Genomic DNA, 17569 nt, shown 5'->3' with positions numbered 1-17569 from the left:
TGACCTCTCTGCTCCCAAAGCTGTGTTGGCCAACAATATTCTGGAGTCTTGACTAGGGAAGAATCTATCTTCAGGTCCTTGTAGTTTTAAGACTGAGGCTCCCATTTCTTTGCTTTCTGCCAAGTGGGGACTGTTCTCAGCTCCTAAAGGCCACTCGTGTTTCTGGCCACATAGCCCCCTCTATCTGCAAAGCCAGCATTGGAGAACATCCCTTCCCTGGAATGCCTATTACACTTTGTATCTACTTCTCCAGAGAGAGCCCAGTCCTTTTCAAGGGCTCACTTGATGAGGTCAAATCCACGTGGGATAATTACTCTTTGTTAAAGTCAACCATGCCAAATAAAATAGACCAGTCTTTAGACTTTCAAGGGATTTGTTTTCTCTATGGAGAATGTAGCAAGATACCTCAGGTTGATTCTTGTGGGTGTTTCCAATTTGAAAAGGATCAAGAACCCCCTGTCATGAATCTTCTATCCAGAAGTCATTTCCAGTGCTTTCTGCCACATCTTCTCCTTTTGCCTCATGTTATTATTGTTGACCAGAAAAGGATGGTTGCTCATTAAACTATAGTTGTTGCTGTGTTCCCAGAGAAGTGTATGAGACTGTGCAGTTGATCTACAATGCAGCTTTGAGTTCTTTTTCAGCTGTCCCCATCTCCATTGCTTGTTTGGTTTCTAGGTGCCCTTCCTTGTTCCTTCGCTTGTGTTATGATTTTCACCCAGGCAAAGTGGAGACCAGCTATAGGGATGGTGAGGGATACCACCAGGAGACATGCCACCTGAAAGTACAGGCCAGTGTGGCTCCACCTGTCACTCTTCAAAGTCGGGGTATCAACAGCAAGGATGGACTTCTGCCTCAGGGCTCTCACTTCTCCACATCCACCTGGGTTGGTTTCTGGTGCAAAAGTGCTCAAATTGCTGAAATTAAAATGGTTGTTATTTTCACCTCTCTTCCTCCTGCCATCTCTCCTCTGCCTTCAAGTTTATGTGTCTCAAGAGAAGGTAATTTGTGGGGCGCCTGGGTGGCTCAGTTGGTTAAGCATCTGACTTCAGCTCAGGTCATGATCTTGTGGTCCATGAGTTCAAGCCCTGCATCAGGCTGTGTGCTGACAGCTGAGAACCTGGTGCCTGCTTTGGATTCTCTGTCTCTCTTCCTGCCTCTCTCTGCCTGTCTGTCTGTCTGTCTGTCTCTCTCTCTCAAAAATAAATAAACATTTAAAATTTTTTTTAAAAAAGAGAAGGTAATTTGCTTTTGCAGACAACTGCCAGTAGCCTATTCCCCTTTTTGGTACGTAGCTCTCGTACACACCAGAAATCTTCTCAGAAGTCCTGAGTATACAGGTGTTGCTTTATTGGTTGGCATACAAGGAAGTGTGAGCTTATCTGTGTTTAACGTGCATTTAGCAAACCAGACTATGGTCTGTGGCATCAGTGAAGGGAATAGATGTTCAACCGGACTCATTCTGGATCAAAGCAGCCTATGCCCGGAGTAGTGGATAGATTCCATCTTTTATGGCGGCTTCAGTCAATCACCCAAGGGCTATATGGAGAAGGATTCTGAGGCCACATGTGGCATAGCACCAGAAACTGCTGTGATCAGTTGACAATGTCTGCCAGACTCACACGAACAGGGTGTGACGATCCTTGGATTCTCTCTTCGGCAACTCTTTCCTGAGTTGCGTAATGCCGTTGGCGCATACAAGATCCACAGGACTCAGGAAATTTTATGTAAATCGGGTTTTACTTGCATAATAGAAACAGAGCCCTTTAGTTTTGCCAAAGGATTGAAGAATGGCAGGAGTTAGGGGGGCGCAGGGGGTGGGCAGCTTCACGGCTACAATCCAGACACCTCGACCACAGTCATAGGATCTTACTGGTCAGAGTTCGTCAGTCAGTTTTGTCTAGGTATACAACACGCAGAGAATGATGGTCATGAGTTCATAGTATATGATTTACTTATCAGAGTAACTCCAGGGCCCCACTTTTGGGATGGCAGTATTCAGCGTTTCCCAGTGTCCCACAGATCTAGGGCAAGTCTGTTAGTACGCTATATGTTCATAATGGACCTACAGCCTTGGCCGTTGGCCATAAATGCCACACCACAGAACTGTATATGTGGAGAGGATGTTTTTATTTTAACTCGAATGCTCAGAGGTTTGCCTTGTGGCAAGGAGCCTGAAGTCATATTGAGTACGGCTCATGGAGCACCTTCTGACTCTTCCATCAGGAGATGGTTGGTCTGACTGCCCCAAGTGGGAGGAAGAAAACCACAGGTTCTTACAAAAATATTTTCATTGCAATTAACTTTTAATGTCTTGAGCCTGCATTTACTGACTTACTTTGGTTTCTTCATGTCTGTCAGTGAAAGGAAGAGAGTAAGCAAGATCTGTGCAGAAACATTTCCTACTCAAAATTGCACATACATGAAGTGGTAACAGAGCTGCCCGTTCTACAAAAAAGAATCGTTTTCTTCCAAATGATTTTTGACTGAGTGTTGCTTTTTAGCATTCTAACCATTTAACAAATATTTATTGAGCTCCTGCAGCGTGCCAGGCACTGTTCTGGACCCTGGGGATGTAATAACAAAACCAAACTGAAGAGTATCCCTGCCTGCAAGGAGCTTACTGTTTGTTTCCTTTCGTTATTTCATAGAGTTATATGGACGGTATTAGTTGTTTATTACAGTGGTAATACCTTTTCTTAGTGGATTTTGAAAGCTTGGTTTTTTCCTTAGTCCTGTTTTCAGTGGGGTTCTGATGTAGCATTTTGTTTTGTTGGAGTTGGAAGAGTAGTTTGTAATGGGAGTTCTCGTTGGTTCTAGCTTCTTTTCTCTATCCCAAGGAGTAAGCTTCTAGAGAAGAATCAGCATTTTGTGTCAGTTTTTTAAATGGCTTCCTTCTACTTAGAGTGCCTATCATTCTGGATTGCGTGCCGATCGCACACATGTAAGGGAAACAGCTGTTATGCTGTTTCAAAGATATAGATATAAGTTCTTTCTCCTTCATAAGGCAGGATTTCTTGACCTTGATGCTGTTAACATCTGGGGCCAGTTAATTCTTTGTTATTGGAGGCTGTCCTGTTCATTGTAGAATGTTTATCAGCAGCATTCTTGGCCTCTACCGACTGGGTACCAGTAGTACCTCTTATCCCTGAGTTGTAACAACCGAAAATGTCTGTGGACATTGCCTAATATGTCCCTTGGAGAGTAAAGGGGGTGGGGTGAAGGGAGTGAAGTCACCCCCGGCTGAGAACCACTGGTGTAAATGATGTGCTTCTGTGATTCAGGTCTTACATCTTCTAATTATAGTAGATCATTGAAATCCCTGAAAAAGGCGCCTGGAACAAGAACTGTCTTCTGTCTCACCTTTGAACTTTCTGCCATGAAAGAGTTAATATAAAGCGAGCAAGATATTTATCAGTCTTATGAAGCAATAGCAACAACAAACGAAATTCCTTCCATAAATCATGCCTCGGACAGCGTTTGCATTTCCTATTGGAAATTTGTTAAAATTGCATTCATCTACCATAAGTTAGCGTGTTGGACACAGTACACTGTAAGTTCATCTCGAATGATTTACGTGTAAATGTGTTCCAGATTTGGTGATCTCAGCTCAAGCAGTAGGCGGCTCATTTCCAGACATTTCCATTCTCAGGAACTGACACTGAATTCAACTGAATTCATTGAATTCAATAGGTATTTATTGAAATGTGTAATGTGAGAGGACATTAGAGCAGTCTGATGCTGCTTTCATGACCCTGTTCCCCAGAAAAGCAGTGTTCAGAACAGTGCCCCCCTCCACCCCCCACGCCCCTCCCAAGAGTCTATATCTGATGTGGCACTCCCCACTTTGGATTGCAAGATACTAAGAAAAACTGGCTCTTTCATTCTCCTCCACTACTTCAAGTCCCTTCCATTCCTGTACCAGCTTTGCCCTCCCCAGTGAACACGTGTAATTACACATGATGCCAATGTGTTTCTTACTTGAGCCTTTGGTTTCATATGGGCCACTTTTCAGAGTTGTGGCAGGGCCATCCATTGCATGTTGTACTTACCCCCATCAACTTGACAGGGTATTATAGTCCAAAGTAGGACCATTCAACCAACTTAACTTTGTATTTCTGAATGCTCCTTACTTGTCACACATGCCAATAGATTCAGAACTTCAAGGTCAAGTGCCAGTGTAGGCCACTGAGAGAAGGGTTGGTCTTGATGCAGAGAGAAAGGGTGAAAGAGAAACATACTGGACTGGAGAATCTTCACTCATTTGATTGCTGTTTATTGAAGACCTACCACGTGTCAGGCACTGCATTATAGCTATGACAAAAATGGACAGGGCCCTGCTTTGGTGGAACCCACAGTCCACTGGGCAATGAGACAGGTGGACAGACCATGTTCCAATATGGCGCAAGAGGTGCCATGATGGGGGAAATCAGGATGCCGTGGAAGCACTTAGGAAGAGCATCACCCCAGATGTGGAGGGTGGGTACGGGGGTCAGAGAAGGCTTTGCAGAGGAAGCGGTCTCACCTGGAACATGAAGGATCTGTTGCACATCAGGAAAGAATGTTCAAGGCCATGTTCCAAGGCCTGAAGGAGAGCAGAAGAAATGGAACCTTTAAGGAACTGAGAAGTTTGGCATGTTTAAGATAGTAGGGCATGAGACAGGGAGAGTAAGAAGTAAAAAGGAAGCAAATCAAGTTGCTTCTCAGGATTCTGACTTGAGCAAGTCAGTCACTGGTGGTGTGTGTCTGAGATGAGCACAGGAGAAGTAGATTTGGAGGAGTGTGGGATAACGGCAACTTGAGTTTTTAATCTACCACTAACTCTCAAACATGGGATTGATTTTTTTTAATATTTGAAAGATGTCAAAAGCTAATGGAAATTGGAAAAGTTAATTAGCAGCTGTAAATGATTTTGTTACTGTAGGCTATGATGACATCCTGCAAATATACTCGGACCTCTTAGTTACTGCCAATTTTCTTTTTCATCCGGCAACTATTTCTTAATTTCGATACATATCACTCTTCCTGCTTAAAATTTACCAAGTGTGTGTCTCAAGAATGGGTACCCGTGAGGGAAGAGGTATGATGAGCTGTTGTAGGAGCTGTGTTCTGGCTTTCCCAGCACTCCTCCCTGCTCTTCCTTAGATTTTTTTTTTGGGCCATGATATAGGTTTTCATTCTAATATTGCAAAAGCTCACTTTATAGAGTGTACACTATTCTTTTAGGTGACTAAAGAAAAGCATAAGAAGTAGTATTAGATTATCTTTAGGCAGGTATGTAGTGTTACAGAATTTTAAGGGGTGTAGACCTCATTTGAGGGAGTTGCTGCCTCGTGACCATACTCTGGGTGGATCCCATCACCCAGAGCACATGGGCGAACAAATGTGGTTGTCAGGGGCACCAAGATTGCTTCTAACCATAAAGTCTAGCCACTGCTTTTCTTCTTGTCCCTTACAGGCCTGAAGCATCCAGGGATGAGCCTTATAAATGATTCCTCTTTAATCCAACCACCCAGCAACTAAGGAGCATCCAAGTTCACATGCCTCCTTTTTGTTTCCGGCAGGAATTTAGATAATGGGCTGTGTGCAATGTAAGGATAAAGAAGCAACAAAACTGACGGAGGAGAGGGATGGCAGCCTGAACCAGAGCTCCGGGTACCGCTATGGCACAGACCCCACTCCTCAGCACTACCCCAGCTTCGGCGTGACCTCCATCCCAAACTACAACAACTTCCATGCAGCCGGGGGCCAAGGACTCACTGTCTTTGGGGGTGTGAACTCTTCATCTCACACTGGGACCTTGCGTACCAGGGGAGGAACGGGTAAGAATCGAGCTGTTCTTAATTCTTTTGACAATTGAACATCTGTGTTCCCGTCAGCTCCCTTTGACTAAGGACTTAGCGTTAAGTTTTTCATCAGTCTCCACCCACCTGCTGCCAGATGAGGGGCTGGAAAACAGAAAAAAAACAAAACAAAAACAAAAAACACACAAAGAACATAAGGCTTGATGGGCAAATGAAAATGCTGGCCACAGTGGTATGAGGTGACCCCCAAGTGCTGCTCTGTGCGGATCCTGCATGGGTTAGGAGGTACAGCTTCCACTGAGGTACTCTCTGCCAACCAGTGGTCTCAAGCTTGGCTGGCTGACTCGGAATGACGAGCAGCTTTTCAAAATACTGAGTCCCAGCCAAGATCTTTTGAATCAGAAGCTCCAGGACTAGATCTGAGTGTGTATTTTGAGTTCTCCAGATATCAATGCACTCCTTCCTGCCAAAGCCCAGTTAGGAGCCACTTTGCATGGGTAGAACCTTCTCCCTCATCTTCCTGATCGTCAGCCTGCCTGTCACCTCCCAGCTAGTGGGAACATTTGGCAGCATTAGTTTTTGGCCATTGATCTTCGTTAATTCTTTCTGACCTTCCCACCACCTTCCATATGACTGAGTTTACCAACCCTCAATTGTATCATGTATCTTGGGGCGCCAAATCTTGGGGCTCCTGGGTGGCTCAGTCACTTGAGCGTCCAACTCTTGATTTTTGCTCAGGTCGTGATCCCAGGGTCGTGGGATCGAGCCCTGCATCAGGCTCTGTGCTTGAAATTCTCTCTCTGTCTCTCTCTCTCTCTGTCTCTGCCCCCTCCCCTGCTTGCGTGCGCTCTCTCTCTCTCTCTCTCTCTCTCTCTCTCTCAAACTAAAAAAAAATTTTTTTAAATAAAATCTTATGTATCCTTAAGGGATCCTTTTCATTTTTTTTTTAAGTTTCCTTCTCTTTCCCACCACAAGACTCTGTTTTACTGCCATGTACATTTGCTGACTTAGCTAATACTTTGTAAAATGTCTGGCATACGTTCTCAGACATATGTTTTGCAAAATATTTGTAAGTTATCTCATGCATCCTTAGCCTTCCAAATCTTCTCCCAGCATGTGAATCATGGTAACTAGATATTAGACATTATTCTAAAATTGTTCTGTTTATTGCAAAAGTTTAAGGAGATATACATCAACCATTATGCTTTTGGCTTATTTGGGAAGCCATGTCTTACATAAGGACCCACTGTGCCTTTTTACCTGGGGAGTTGGCACTACTGAGGCATTAGCAGGGATTTTTTTTTTTTTTTCCTCTGCATGCAACAAGGCAGTGTAGTTATATCCAGGGGACCTGACCCAGAGCCTTGGGCATTATAGCATTGTGTTGTAAGGGATCCAGCTTTCTTTTAAGGTAGGCTTTGCATGAGTGAATCAATGTTAGCACACTCACCCATCCTTCCTACCTTCCCGGAAGGTACCTGGAAAGAAGGGAGGAAGGAAAGAGGCATTCTATGGAAGTCTGTCTCTGAGGATGCAGGAGCAAAAAAAAAGGGGGGGGGAGGGCCAAAAATGCACCGACACACACTTCCTGTGCCTGCTGAGTTCTTTGCCAACCAGACTGAATTCTGCTGACACAGACATTGACCTTGTTCATTCATGAATGCTGGGTACGAATCCGTGTGCCTGCAGGTATCATTCATAAAGTCACTGGAGGGGATACTTGGCATTAAACATGGGAGTCTATACTATCGTCAGGGACAATATATATCAGAGACCACCTTATAAAATTTCAAAGTTCAAACATGGCACTCCCAAATGTTGGTAGATTTTTCTGCCTTGTATTATTTTTTTTTAAGTTTATTTATTTATTTTGAGAGAAGGGAGGAGCAGAAGGAGGGAGGGACAGAATCCCAAGCAGGCTCCGCACTATCAGCCAGGAGCCCAACGTGGGGCTCTCGGGCTCGAACTCACGAACCGTGAGATCATGACCTGAGCCAAAATCAAGAGTCGGACACTCAACCTAACTGAGCCACCCAGCTTCCCACCACCCCACCCCACCACCTTGTATTATTTGGCTTTCTTACGTGTGCAGGTCTGTCTCTCCACCACTGCTTTTAGTGCTTTAGTGTCTGTGTGCCCCGGTGACCTCCTTTGACTCTCCCCTCCACCCTTAGAAGATAAAAGTCCCAGTGAGAATTTGCAGGCTGATGCAGGGAGAGAGAGGGAGAATGGAAGTATCCATCCTCCTGTGCCTTGTCTTCCACACAATGGAGCTTGGGTTTGTTTTCAAATTATGTAACAAAAGGAATCTGTTAACGGAGTGTTCAGTGAGAACAGGCATGACCTACAGGCTTCCACTTCTTTGTTTTAAGCCAGTCTTCTCTTCCAACCTTTCAAAGAAATCTAAAGTTGCCAAACGAGCCCTGCTGCTGTGCATGGTCAGACCTTCTGAATACCAGTTCTCCTACTGGGAAACCCCACTTGGGATGAGGTGGAAAGACAAGCCCCCACCTCCTTCTCTGGTTTTTGAGTGGTCCCACAGGCACATCTGTTCCCTTGGAACTACGGACACAGCAAAATGGCAGCTTGGTGAAGAATGGAATCCATGTTGTGCATTCTTTAGACCATATCAGGTACTTTGAAGTGTGTGGACAGCAAAGTAAGAGACCAAAGAGCAGAGAAATGGGATGTATTAGTTAACGATTGCCGCATATTATCACGAACTTAGCAGCTTTAAAACAATACATACTTACGGTCTCACAATTCCTGTGGGTCAGAAATCCAGGAATGACTTAACTGGGTCCTCTATTTCAGAATCTCTCACCAGCTGCGATCAAGGTGTGTTGGCTGGGCTTTAGTCATCTCACAGTCCAACTAAGAAGGATCTGCTGCCAAGCTCATGTGGTGTTGGCAGGACTCAGTTCCTCGTTGGCTGTTGGCCAGAGGCCACCCTCAGTTCTTTGTCGTGTGTGCCTCTCCGACATGGCAGCTTGCTTCATCAAAGTGTTCAAGCCAAAATGGCAGTTCAGAGAGTGGCTAGAAGACAGAAGTCACAATCTTTGGAAGCCTAATCACCTATGGGACGTCCCATCACCTTTGCCATGTTCTCTCGGTTAGAAGCAAGTCACTAGGTTCTTCCGCACTCAAGGCAGGGGGATGACACAAGGCCATGGATACCAGGAGGCGGGAATCACTGAGGATGCTATCTTAGAATTCTGCTTACTATGTGAAGGAGGTCCTAGGCCAAATGGGATGCTGGCCATTTCTTACTATTGATAGCAGACTTCTGCAAAGCAGAAAAGGCCTCTGTGGGGAGTCCACCAGATGAGAAGACCTAGGGCGGGCATGAGGAAGGGTAAGTACTATAGGTCAATGCAAGGATAGGCAAATTTGTGATAGGAGAGAGGGAGTGCCCAGAGCAATAGCAGATACCAAGAGCAAGAAGACATCCTCTAACTGGGGTGAACATTTCTGGACAGGGTCTTCTCAACCCCAGGCTGAGGAAGGAGTTTCCTATCTCATTCTATATTACTGTTACACCATGGGAAAAGAGTGATCTGTTCCTGGGCTCCTGAGAGGAGGAGAATTTGTGTCAGATAAAAGGTGTCTGTAACTGCTGCAGACCTCTGCAAATGTGAACCATACCACCACTGCTGCCCCTTCGCTGTGGACATGACATTAATATGTGTCTTTTCCCGAGGACTCATTCAGAGGCGCATAGAGAAAAGTGCACCTTCAACTCTAGGTTTTAGTCGGATCGAGTAATGCTTCCCCTACAAAGACCAAGGCATACATTCAGCCCCGCAACTCTGGTTTCACACGTGAATTACATCACCGCATCCTGTTATCAGTGCCGATTAGATGTAGGTTTTGAGAATGAGACTTCAGTGAAGATTTAATTTCTTGGAATTACTTTCCCCTTGTGTAATAATCTCTCCCCTTTTGATTTCGTGTTGTCAGGAGTGACCCTGTTTGTAGCCCTTTATGACTATGAAGCACGGACGGAAGATGACCTGAGTTTTCACAAAGGAGAAAAATTCCAAATATTGAACAGCTCGTAAGTTTGGAGAGGGAAGGGGAAATATGCGTGTCTTTCAGGTTGGGAAGGAATACTTGTGTTACCAGTGTGTGCCTTTTCAGTACCCGAAATGCTAAAAGAGCACTTGCTAAATTCATTGATTTGTGGCAATGTAACTTAAGAAATGAAGGGTAGACGAACCAGGACAGTATTTTATGGCTCTGGGGTCCAAGGAGCTTTTTGGAGGATACCGTAGTAGCAGAGTTGGTGTTTGGGGTTTAAAGGTTGGCCAAGATCCAGTATCGCCCTCTACAGGGCTGCATCCTCACACGATTGGCACAAAGCTTGGCTGGCCGTTCGCATTACCCTCTCTCTGCCTTGAGGGTTTTTTGGTTTTTGGGTTTTGGGTTGTTTTTTGTTTTTTTTTTTTTTTTTTTTTCATCTTACAAGTTGCGCTAGCCGAGCCCTCACTCACGGCTGGCAACAAGTCCCTTCTGTTTTCAAAACTGCTAAATGCTCCGATTGGAGAAGCCTGTGGAGGCGTCTCCCCATAGTGAAAATTTGCGAGTGACTGAAATCTTTGTGAGATGGGAAGGAGAAGCTATTTCGCCCACTTGTGAATGGCTGCAATGTGTGCATTTTAAATGTGACCAGTAAGAGCAATAGTTAAACAGACAGTGGGGAAATGTCAAGGGTAAGAGTCACTCACTTTTCAAATTCTACGTTTAATACTTCCACTAAGAAGAGTAACTATAGGTCTATGTGGCATCATATATAGGGAAACATATTTCCCTGTAGTTTTTATGTTTAATGTTTATTTTGAGTGGGGGGAGGAACAGAGAGAGAGGGAGACAGAATCTGGAGCAGGCTCCAGGCTCTGAGCTGTCAGCACAGAGCCAGACACAGGGCTCAAACCCACAAACTGTGAGATCATGACCTGAGCCGAAGTCAGACGCTTAACCGACTGAGCCACCCATGCTCCCTTTCCCTGTAGTTTTTCAATATTGCCTCTATTAGGTTAAGGCAGTGTGCCTGCCAGAAAACTTCAGGCTTCGAAGAAAATGGTGGTGTGGTGGTGGGGGTGCCTGGCTGGCACAGTCAGTAGAGCGTGTGACTCGATCTTGGGGTGGTGAGTTCGAGCCCCACATTGGGCATAGAGTTTACTTTAAAATAAATAAATAGATAGATAGATAGGAGAAGGAGAAAAAGGTAGCGTGACGTCAGCAAGTCACCGTACCTCAAGTTTTCGTTGTGAGTGCTCCCAAGTGACTGGGGGAGATCACCACTCCAGGGATGAGGGCCCACCAGCACGTTCTCCTGCGTCTCCAGGGCCACGTGCTCTGGACTGTGTCCCCTGAGCAAACTGTGACGGCAGAAGGATCGGCATGCCTGGCTCTTTGTCTTTCCTGAGAGTTCGAGCGAAAGGGGCAGGAGGTGGGCCAGTGCATCCATGTCCCAGAAAAGAGAAGCAGTCCTTGTAACAGGAAATTCCCTTAGGCATCAAAACCGCCCCCAACTCTCAGAATTCGCCACCCTTCAAGAAGGGCAGGAGCTGGATCCTTCCCACCGGGGGCCGGTAACTCTTCCGGACATGAGAAGACAGGGTCTATATAGTAGCCACGGGTTGTTGGGGTTTCTTTTAATTATCATTTGTATTGTCATCATTAATGGGTGTGGGTAGGTTTTTGGTTTTTTTTAACCATTCCAATACATGCAGAAAATTCCACATAGTGGAAGTGTGTGTGGTAGTGGTCACACAACAATGTGAATGTCCTTGGTGCTGCTCAACTTCACACTTAAAAATGGTGGAAATGGTAAATTTTGCTATGCATGTTTTACCACAGTGTTTTAAAAGCGTATAGTTTGCTGTATTTTCGCAAACTGTATGTGCCTGTGCAGCCACCGCCAATTCAAGAAGAACATTACCTGCCCCCTGCAAGCCCCGCCCCCCTCATAGCCACAGGAATTTTTTTTAAATAGCACACAGTTGCCATCTGTTGAAGGCTCCTGTGTGCCAGCCATGAGCAGTTGTCTGAGCTGTGTCTCACGGTCCTCATTTGACACACGAGGAGCTGGGGGGCTCAAGTCCGGGAGTTGCCCAGGTGCACAGCAGAGCGAGCAGGCAGCTGAGCCAGGGGTGACATGTGGCGATGGCATCCTGAGTACAGTGTCAGGTTTGGTCGTGGAAAGGCCCAGAGACGCCACTCAGAGGGGACCGAACCTTTCCAGATACGTGAAGGTTGGGAAGGCTGGCTGCGAGGTGGGGAGAAGGGACTTTGGCTTTGATCTCTTCCGATTTATAGGAGGATTCCTCATTGCTAGTTGGATTCTCAGATGAAGCCTTCTTGTCAGAGTCTACTTAGTGTGAATTCTGAAATACCCACCACTTCCCGTCCCCATTCTGTGTAATGTTCCCTCAGTCCCGAAGTTGGCCAGAACTGTTAACCAACCTGTAAAAGGTGAGAACTAAGGAGGAGTAGGCAGGACCACACACAGCTCTTCCTCTGCAGGTTTTCTCCACACTGCAAGGGGATCTGTGCATCAGATACATAGGCCACTTGCACAGCCGGTCCTTGCCAAAGTCACATTCATGGTTTCTTCCTTTGTTAACCTGGATAGGATCTACAGTGGCATTCAGTTAAAATTTTGGAGAAACATTCCAAGAAAATCCAATCTATCTCAATCAGTATTTTACGACTTGCATGCATGGCCTTTAGTGTTTACGGGTTCGAGTCTCTGGCCCTGTTCTCTTAGAAGAAAGTATTACAAAGATTTTTTTTTTCCCTTTAATGTTCTTCCTTCTTGCCGGTGGAATTCCTCAACCTACATGCCATTTAAATGCCCTTTTTCAAGGTTATGGGGGAAAAGATAAGGTTCTTATAACAAATGCAATATCTTGAAGTCAAGGGTAATAACCGGGAAGGGGAAATCATGAAGGACAAACAAAGCAATAATACAGAACCAGATGGCTTGCGTCTCCTTCCCCCTCTGCCAGCCTCTCCCAGCCTTTGGCTGTCGTCCGCTGAGAGAGGATGGGGATGGCACCCGGTTCTCCCTGGGGCAGCTGCCACACCTAGCGTGTGTGCCCTCCCACTCCTTCCCCTGTCAGGGGGCAGAAACGGGAGACGGCAGGGGTGGTCTTTGGGTTTTCAAGTGCATGAACGGGCGTGTGCATGTGCACAGAGCCGGCGGCACTGCTGCCCGGCGTGGGGGCCTCGAGTGCATGAACGTGCATGTGTACAGAGCCGGCGGCGCTGCTGCCCAGCGTGGGGGCCTCGAGTGCATGAACGCGCGTGTGCATATAGCCGGCGGAGCTGCTGCCCAGCGTCGGGGCCTCGAGTGCATGAACGCGCGTGTGCGTGTGCACAGAGCCGGCGGCGCTGCTGCCCGGCATCGGGGCCTCGAGTGCATGAACGCGCGTGTGCGTGTGCACAGAGCCGGCGGCGCTGCTGCCCGGCATCGGGGCCTCGAGTACATGAACGCGCGTGTGCGTGTGCACAGAGCCGGCGGCGCTGCTGCCCGGCATCGGGGCCTCGAGTGCATGAACGCGCGTGTGCGTGTGCACAGAGCCGGCGGCGCTGCTGCCTGGCGTGGGGGCCTCGAGTGCATGAACGCGCGTGTGCGTGTGCACAGAGCCGGCGGCGCTGCTGCCCGGCGTCGGGGCCTCGAGTGCATGAACGCGCGTGTGCGTGTGTGTGTGCACAGAGCCGGCGGCGCTGCTGCCCAGCATCGGGGCCTCGAGTGCATGAACGCGCATGTGCGTGTGTTTGTGCACAGAGCCGGCAGCGCTGCTGCCCAGCATCGGGGCCTCGAGTGCATGAACGCGCGTGTGTGTGTGTGTGCACAGAGCCAGCGGCGCTACTGCCCGGCGTCGGGGCCTCGAGTGCATGAACGCGCATGTGCGTGTGTTTGTGCACAGAGCCGGCGGCGCTGCTGCCTGGCGTGGGGGCCTCGAGTGCATGAACGCGCGTGTGCACAGAGCCGGCGGCGCTGCTGCCCGGCGTGGGAGCAAGGGTTCTTCACTGACCTGTTATAGGTGCTCAGTGTAGTGTATTTGGACATGGTTAAACTTGAACTCGTTTTCCAAAATGTTTAAATTCTTCTATTTTATACCCTATTTTCACATTTCACGACTAGTGATTTACCAGCTAGAAACAGTGACTCTTTAAAATATAATAAACATGTTACACAGACTGGAATAGTGCCTAGGGTAGTGACTACTTTCTTTTCATCTTGGTAAGGAGAAATCCTGGTTTAGAGCCCTAGCAAAGCATGTGATAAAATTGTTATGGATATGCTCTCTGACAGTAAGATGGCAGTAACCAAATTTAGAAAGAATACAGCATTTATAATAGAAATGCTCCCGGGGCGCCTGGGTGGCTCAGTCAGTTAAGCATCCGACTTCAGCTCAGGTGGTCTTGCGGTCCGTGAGTTCGAGCCCCGCATTGGGCTCTGGGCTCTGGGCTGACAGCTCAGAGCCTGGAGCCTGCTTCCGGTTCTGTGTCTCCCTCTCTCTCTGCCCCTCCCCCGTTCATGCTGTGTCTCTCTCTGTCTCAAAAATAAATAAACGTTAGAATAAAAAAAAAAAAAATGCTCCAGAGCTCAACAGATCTAGCCTTACTTCTGTTTGCCAATGCCACTTCCTGGCTGCATCAGGGTTCTAGGCTCTTGGGACCAACAAACCTTATAAGCAATTTTGGGGATTGACAACAGGCTCTATTAATAAGTCTTTAAACGGGAGGAATAGGGGCAGCTGTTATAAAAACTCACAAGTTATTGTAGACCAGAGCCTGATAACATTAAAGAAAATCTCACGAACTCTAAAGTAATGAAATATCTGAACTGTAAGAACTGGTTTTTTTTAAGTGCAGCTTTAATAATGTTAATTACCCACAATAATTCAAGAAATAAAAAGTGGCATAGTAAAAATTCTTTTTTTTCCTAAATCAAGGTGAATGATTCGTAAAGAGTATTATTTATTGGGGCTCCTGGGTGTTCAGTCAGTTAAGCGTCCAACTCTTATCTCGGCTCTGGTCACGATCTCACGGTTCATGAGTTCAAGCCCCGAGTCAGGCTTTGCACTGACAGTGAGGAGCCTGCTTGGGATTCTGTCTCTCCCTCTCTCTCTGCCCTTCCCCACTTATGCTCATGCTCGCTCTCTTTCTCTCTCGAAATAAACTTTAAAAAAAATTAAAAGAAGAGTATTATTTATCTATGGGTGAATTGAGCTTCTAGTGTATTAAAAAGATGACTTAGGGGCACCTGGGTGGCTCAATCAGTTGAGCGTCTGACTTCGACTCAGGTCATTATCTCACGGTTCGTGAGTTTAAGCCCCTATCGGGCTCTGTGCTGACAGCTCAGAGCCTAGAGACTGCTTCAGATTCTGTCTCCCTCCCTCTGCCCCTCCCCGACTCACATTCTGTCTCTCTTAATAAATAAACAAACATTAACCAAAAAAAAAAAAGAGAGAGAGAGAGATGATTACTCATTTGCTCAAAAGATTTTTTTTGATAGATGCTTTGAGTGTGTACCAGCCTCTCTGGGCAAACCTGTGAGGCTTACTACACAGTACATTGTTTCCTTGTCACCTCATATCTCCTCTGATGGAAAAAGTGACCCTAGATGGCCTAGAAAAAGAGAAAAGGATTTTATCTTTCTCATGAATAACTGAAAATCCCTGTGAGATTAATGGAGTCACTTCAGAGAAAATCATGAATTCCTGATACATGACTTTAGAATGAGCCCATAGCTGGATTCTAATCTGTTCTAAACTATTTAGGTGCCAGCACCAAAATGAGATACTTAATGTTGGCTTTGAAATGGAAATTGTAGTTGACCCTTGAACAAGGAGAGGATTAGGAGCGCCAGCTCCCCCCACTTCATGGGGTCAAACATCTGCATAGAGGGGCACCTGGGTGGCTTAGTTGGTTAAGCATACCACTCTTGATTTTGGCTCAGGTTATGATGTCACAGTTCACGAGTTCAAGCCCCACATTGCTCTCTGTGCTGACAGTGCAGAGCCTGCTTGGGATTCTCTCTCTCTGCCTCTCTGCCCCTCCTCTGCTCATGCGGTCACTTTCTCTCTCTCTCTCTCTCTCTCTCTCTCTCTCTCTGTCTCTGTCTCTGTCTCTCTCTCAAAATAAATAATTTTTTTTAAAAACTGCATATAACCTTGACTCCCCAAAAACTTAATTTCTAATAGCCTACTGTTGACTGGAAGCCTTACTGATAACATAAACACTCGATTAACATACATTTTATGTTTTATATATTATATACTGTGTTCTTAGAATATAGTGAGCTAGAGAAAAGAAAATATTAAGAAAATCATAAGGAAGACAGTACATTTACTGTACTGTTTTTATTGAAAAAAAAATCTGCACATAAGTGGACCTGTGCAGTTCAAACCCATGTTGTTCAAGGGTCAACCAGACTTGATTCATCCCAGATCGTCTGGATAGGACTGGGCTTGTCCCAGCCTGCAGCAAAATGTATTGGCTTCCTGCCCAGGTGACATTTCCCTGTACCCCACCATTGATACTAGACTTTCTTCATCTTAATTTAAATCATTTGGGGGTGCCTGGGTGGCTGAGTCAGTTGAGCATCTGTTTGGCTCAGGTCATGATCCCAGGGTCATGGGATTGAGCCCCAAGTCAGGCTCTGCACTGACTGTGGAACCTGCTTAAGATTCTCTTTCTCTCTCCCTCTGCTCCTCTTCCCTGCTCAAGAGCACACATGCTTTCTCTCTCTGTCTCTCTCTCTCCCTCCCTCCCTCCCTGTCTCCCTCTCAAATAAGTAAAATGAAAAAAAAAAATTTTAATTCTATTAGAACTAACTTGATGAAGGTTATCTTGCAGTAAAAGATAAGCTTCTGCTGAAAACTGTTAATTTTTTACCATTTTGGAGCATTTCCCAGGTGTCGGGTGTGGGGGGTAGAGACAGAGAAAGAAAGAAAGGAGAAGGTGGGGAGATAGTGGGTATTGTTTTTTTATGATGAAATGTCTCCATCTAGTGGAGTTTCAGAGCAGTGAACATTGTCACCATCTTAGTCTCCAAAGCCATTTCTTTTGCATGTGTTCAGAGAAAAAAAAAAAATTCTACATATGTTCCTAGATGATATACTTAACAAGTGCATGTATTTCTTTTAGAGGACACAGAAATGAAGCCAATGCAAACTGTTCAAACATTAACATTTTAATTTCATGATTTGAGTCCAAAAGGCAGAGGAATGAAAATAGGGGAGCAGCACAAGAGTAAATTCCACACAATCCGTAAAGATCCAGCTCTTAAGTCGGGTGGTTGATGCACAGGTGTTCATATACACATATATTCTTTGGTATGTGTCAGTTATTTCCTAAGAAAAATCTGGACACAAACTAAATTCAAGATTTATTAATAAAGGACTTCCTAAGGACACCTGGGTGGCTTAGTCAGTTGAGCATTTGACTCTTGTTTTCAGGTCAGGTCATGATCTCCCAGTTCGTGAGTTCGAGCCCCACATCGGGCTCTGCACTGATAATGCAGAGTCTGCTTGAGATTCTCTCTCTCTCCTCTCTCTGCCCCTCCTCTGCACGTTCTCTCTTTCTCTCTCTCTCTCTCTCTCAAAAAATAGATAGATAGATAGATAGATAGATAGGACTTCCTACGTATGAGAACAGTTATCTCCTCTTTTGGTTGATTTATCTGTTCACATTTGTTTAATAGGGTGAAAAGCCTCTGACAGCACCCCATTTTCTCATGGGCTCTT

General features: G+C 45.9%; 1 protein-coding gene across 5 annotated transcripts in view; it reads left to right on the top strand.

Annotated features, from left to right (window-relative positions):
* Nucleotides 1-17569, top strand: part of FYN (FYN proto-oncogene, Src family tyrosine kinase) — a 214636-nt gene that overhangs the window by 150911 nt on the left and 46156 nt on the right. For all 5 annotated transcript variants that reach the window (XM_030316179.1, XM_030316182.1, XM_030316181.1 and 2 more), the window contains 2 exons: nucleotides 5565-5822; nucleotides 9765-9861. In XM_030316179.1, coding sequence (XP_030172039.1) covers nucleotides 5576-5822; nucleotides 9765-9861 — 344 coding nt within the window. In that variant the 5' untranslated portion in view covers nucleotides 5565-5575. The remainder of the gene's footprint in view (nucleotides 1-5564; nucleotides 5823-9764; nucleotides 9862-17569) is intronic.

The sequence above is a fragment of the Lynx canadensis genome, chromosome B2, assembly GCF_007474595.2.
Source record: "Lynx canadensis isolate LIC74 chromosome B2, mLynCan4.pri.v2, whole genome shotgun sequence".
Lineage (NCBI taxonomy): Eukaryota > Metazoa > Chordata > Mammalia > Carnivora > Felidae > Lynx > Lynx canadensis.
Note: the sequence above shows the minus strand (reverse complement) of the source record. Positions and strands in the feature narration are given on the sequence as shown.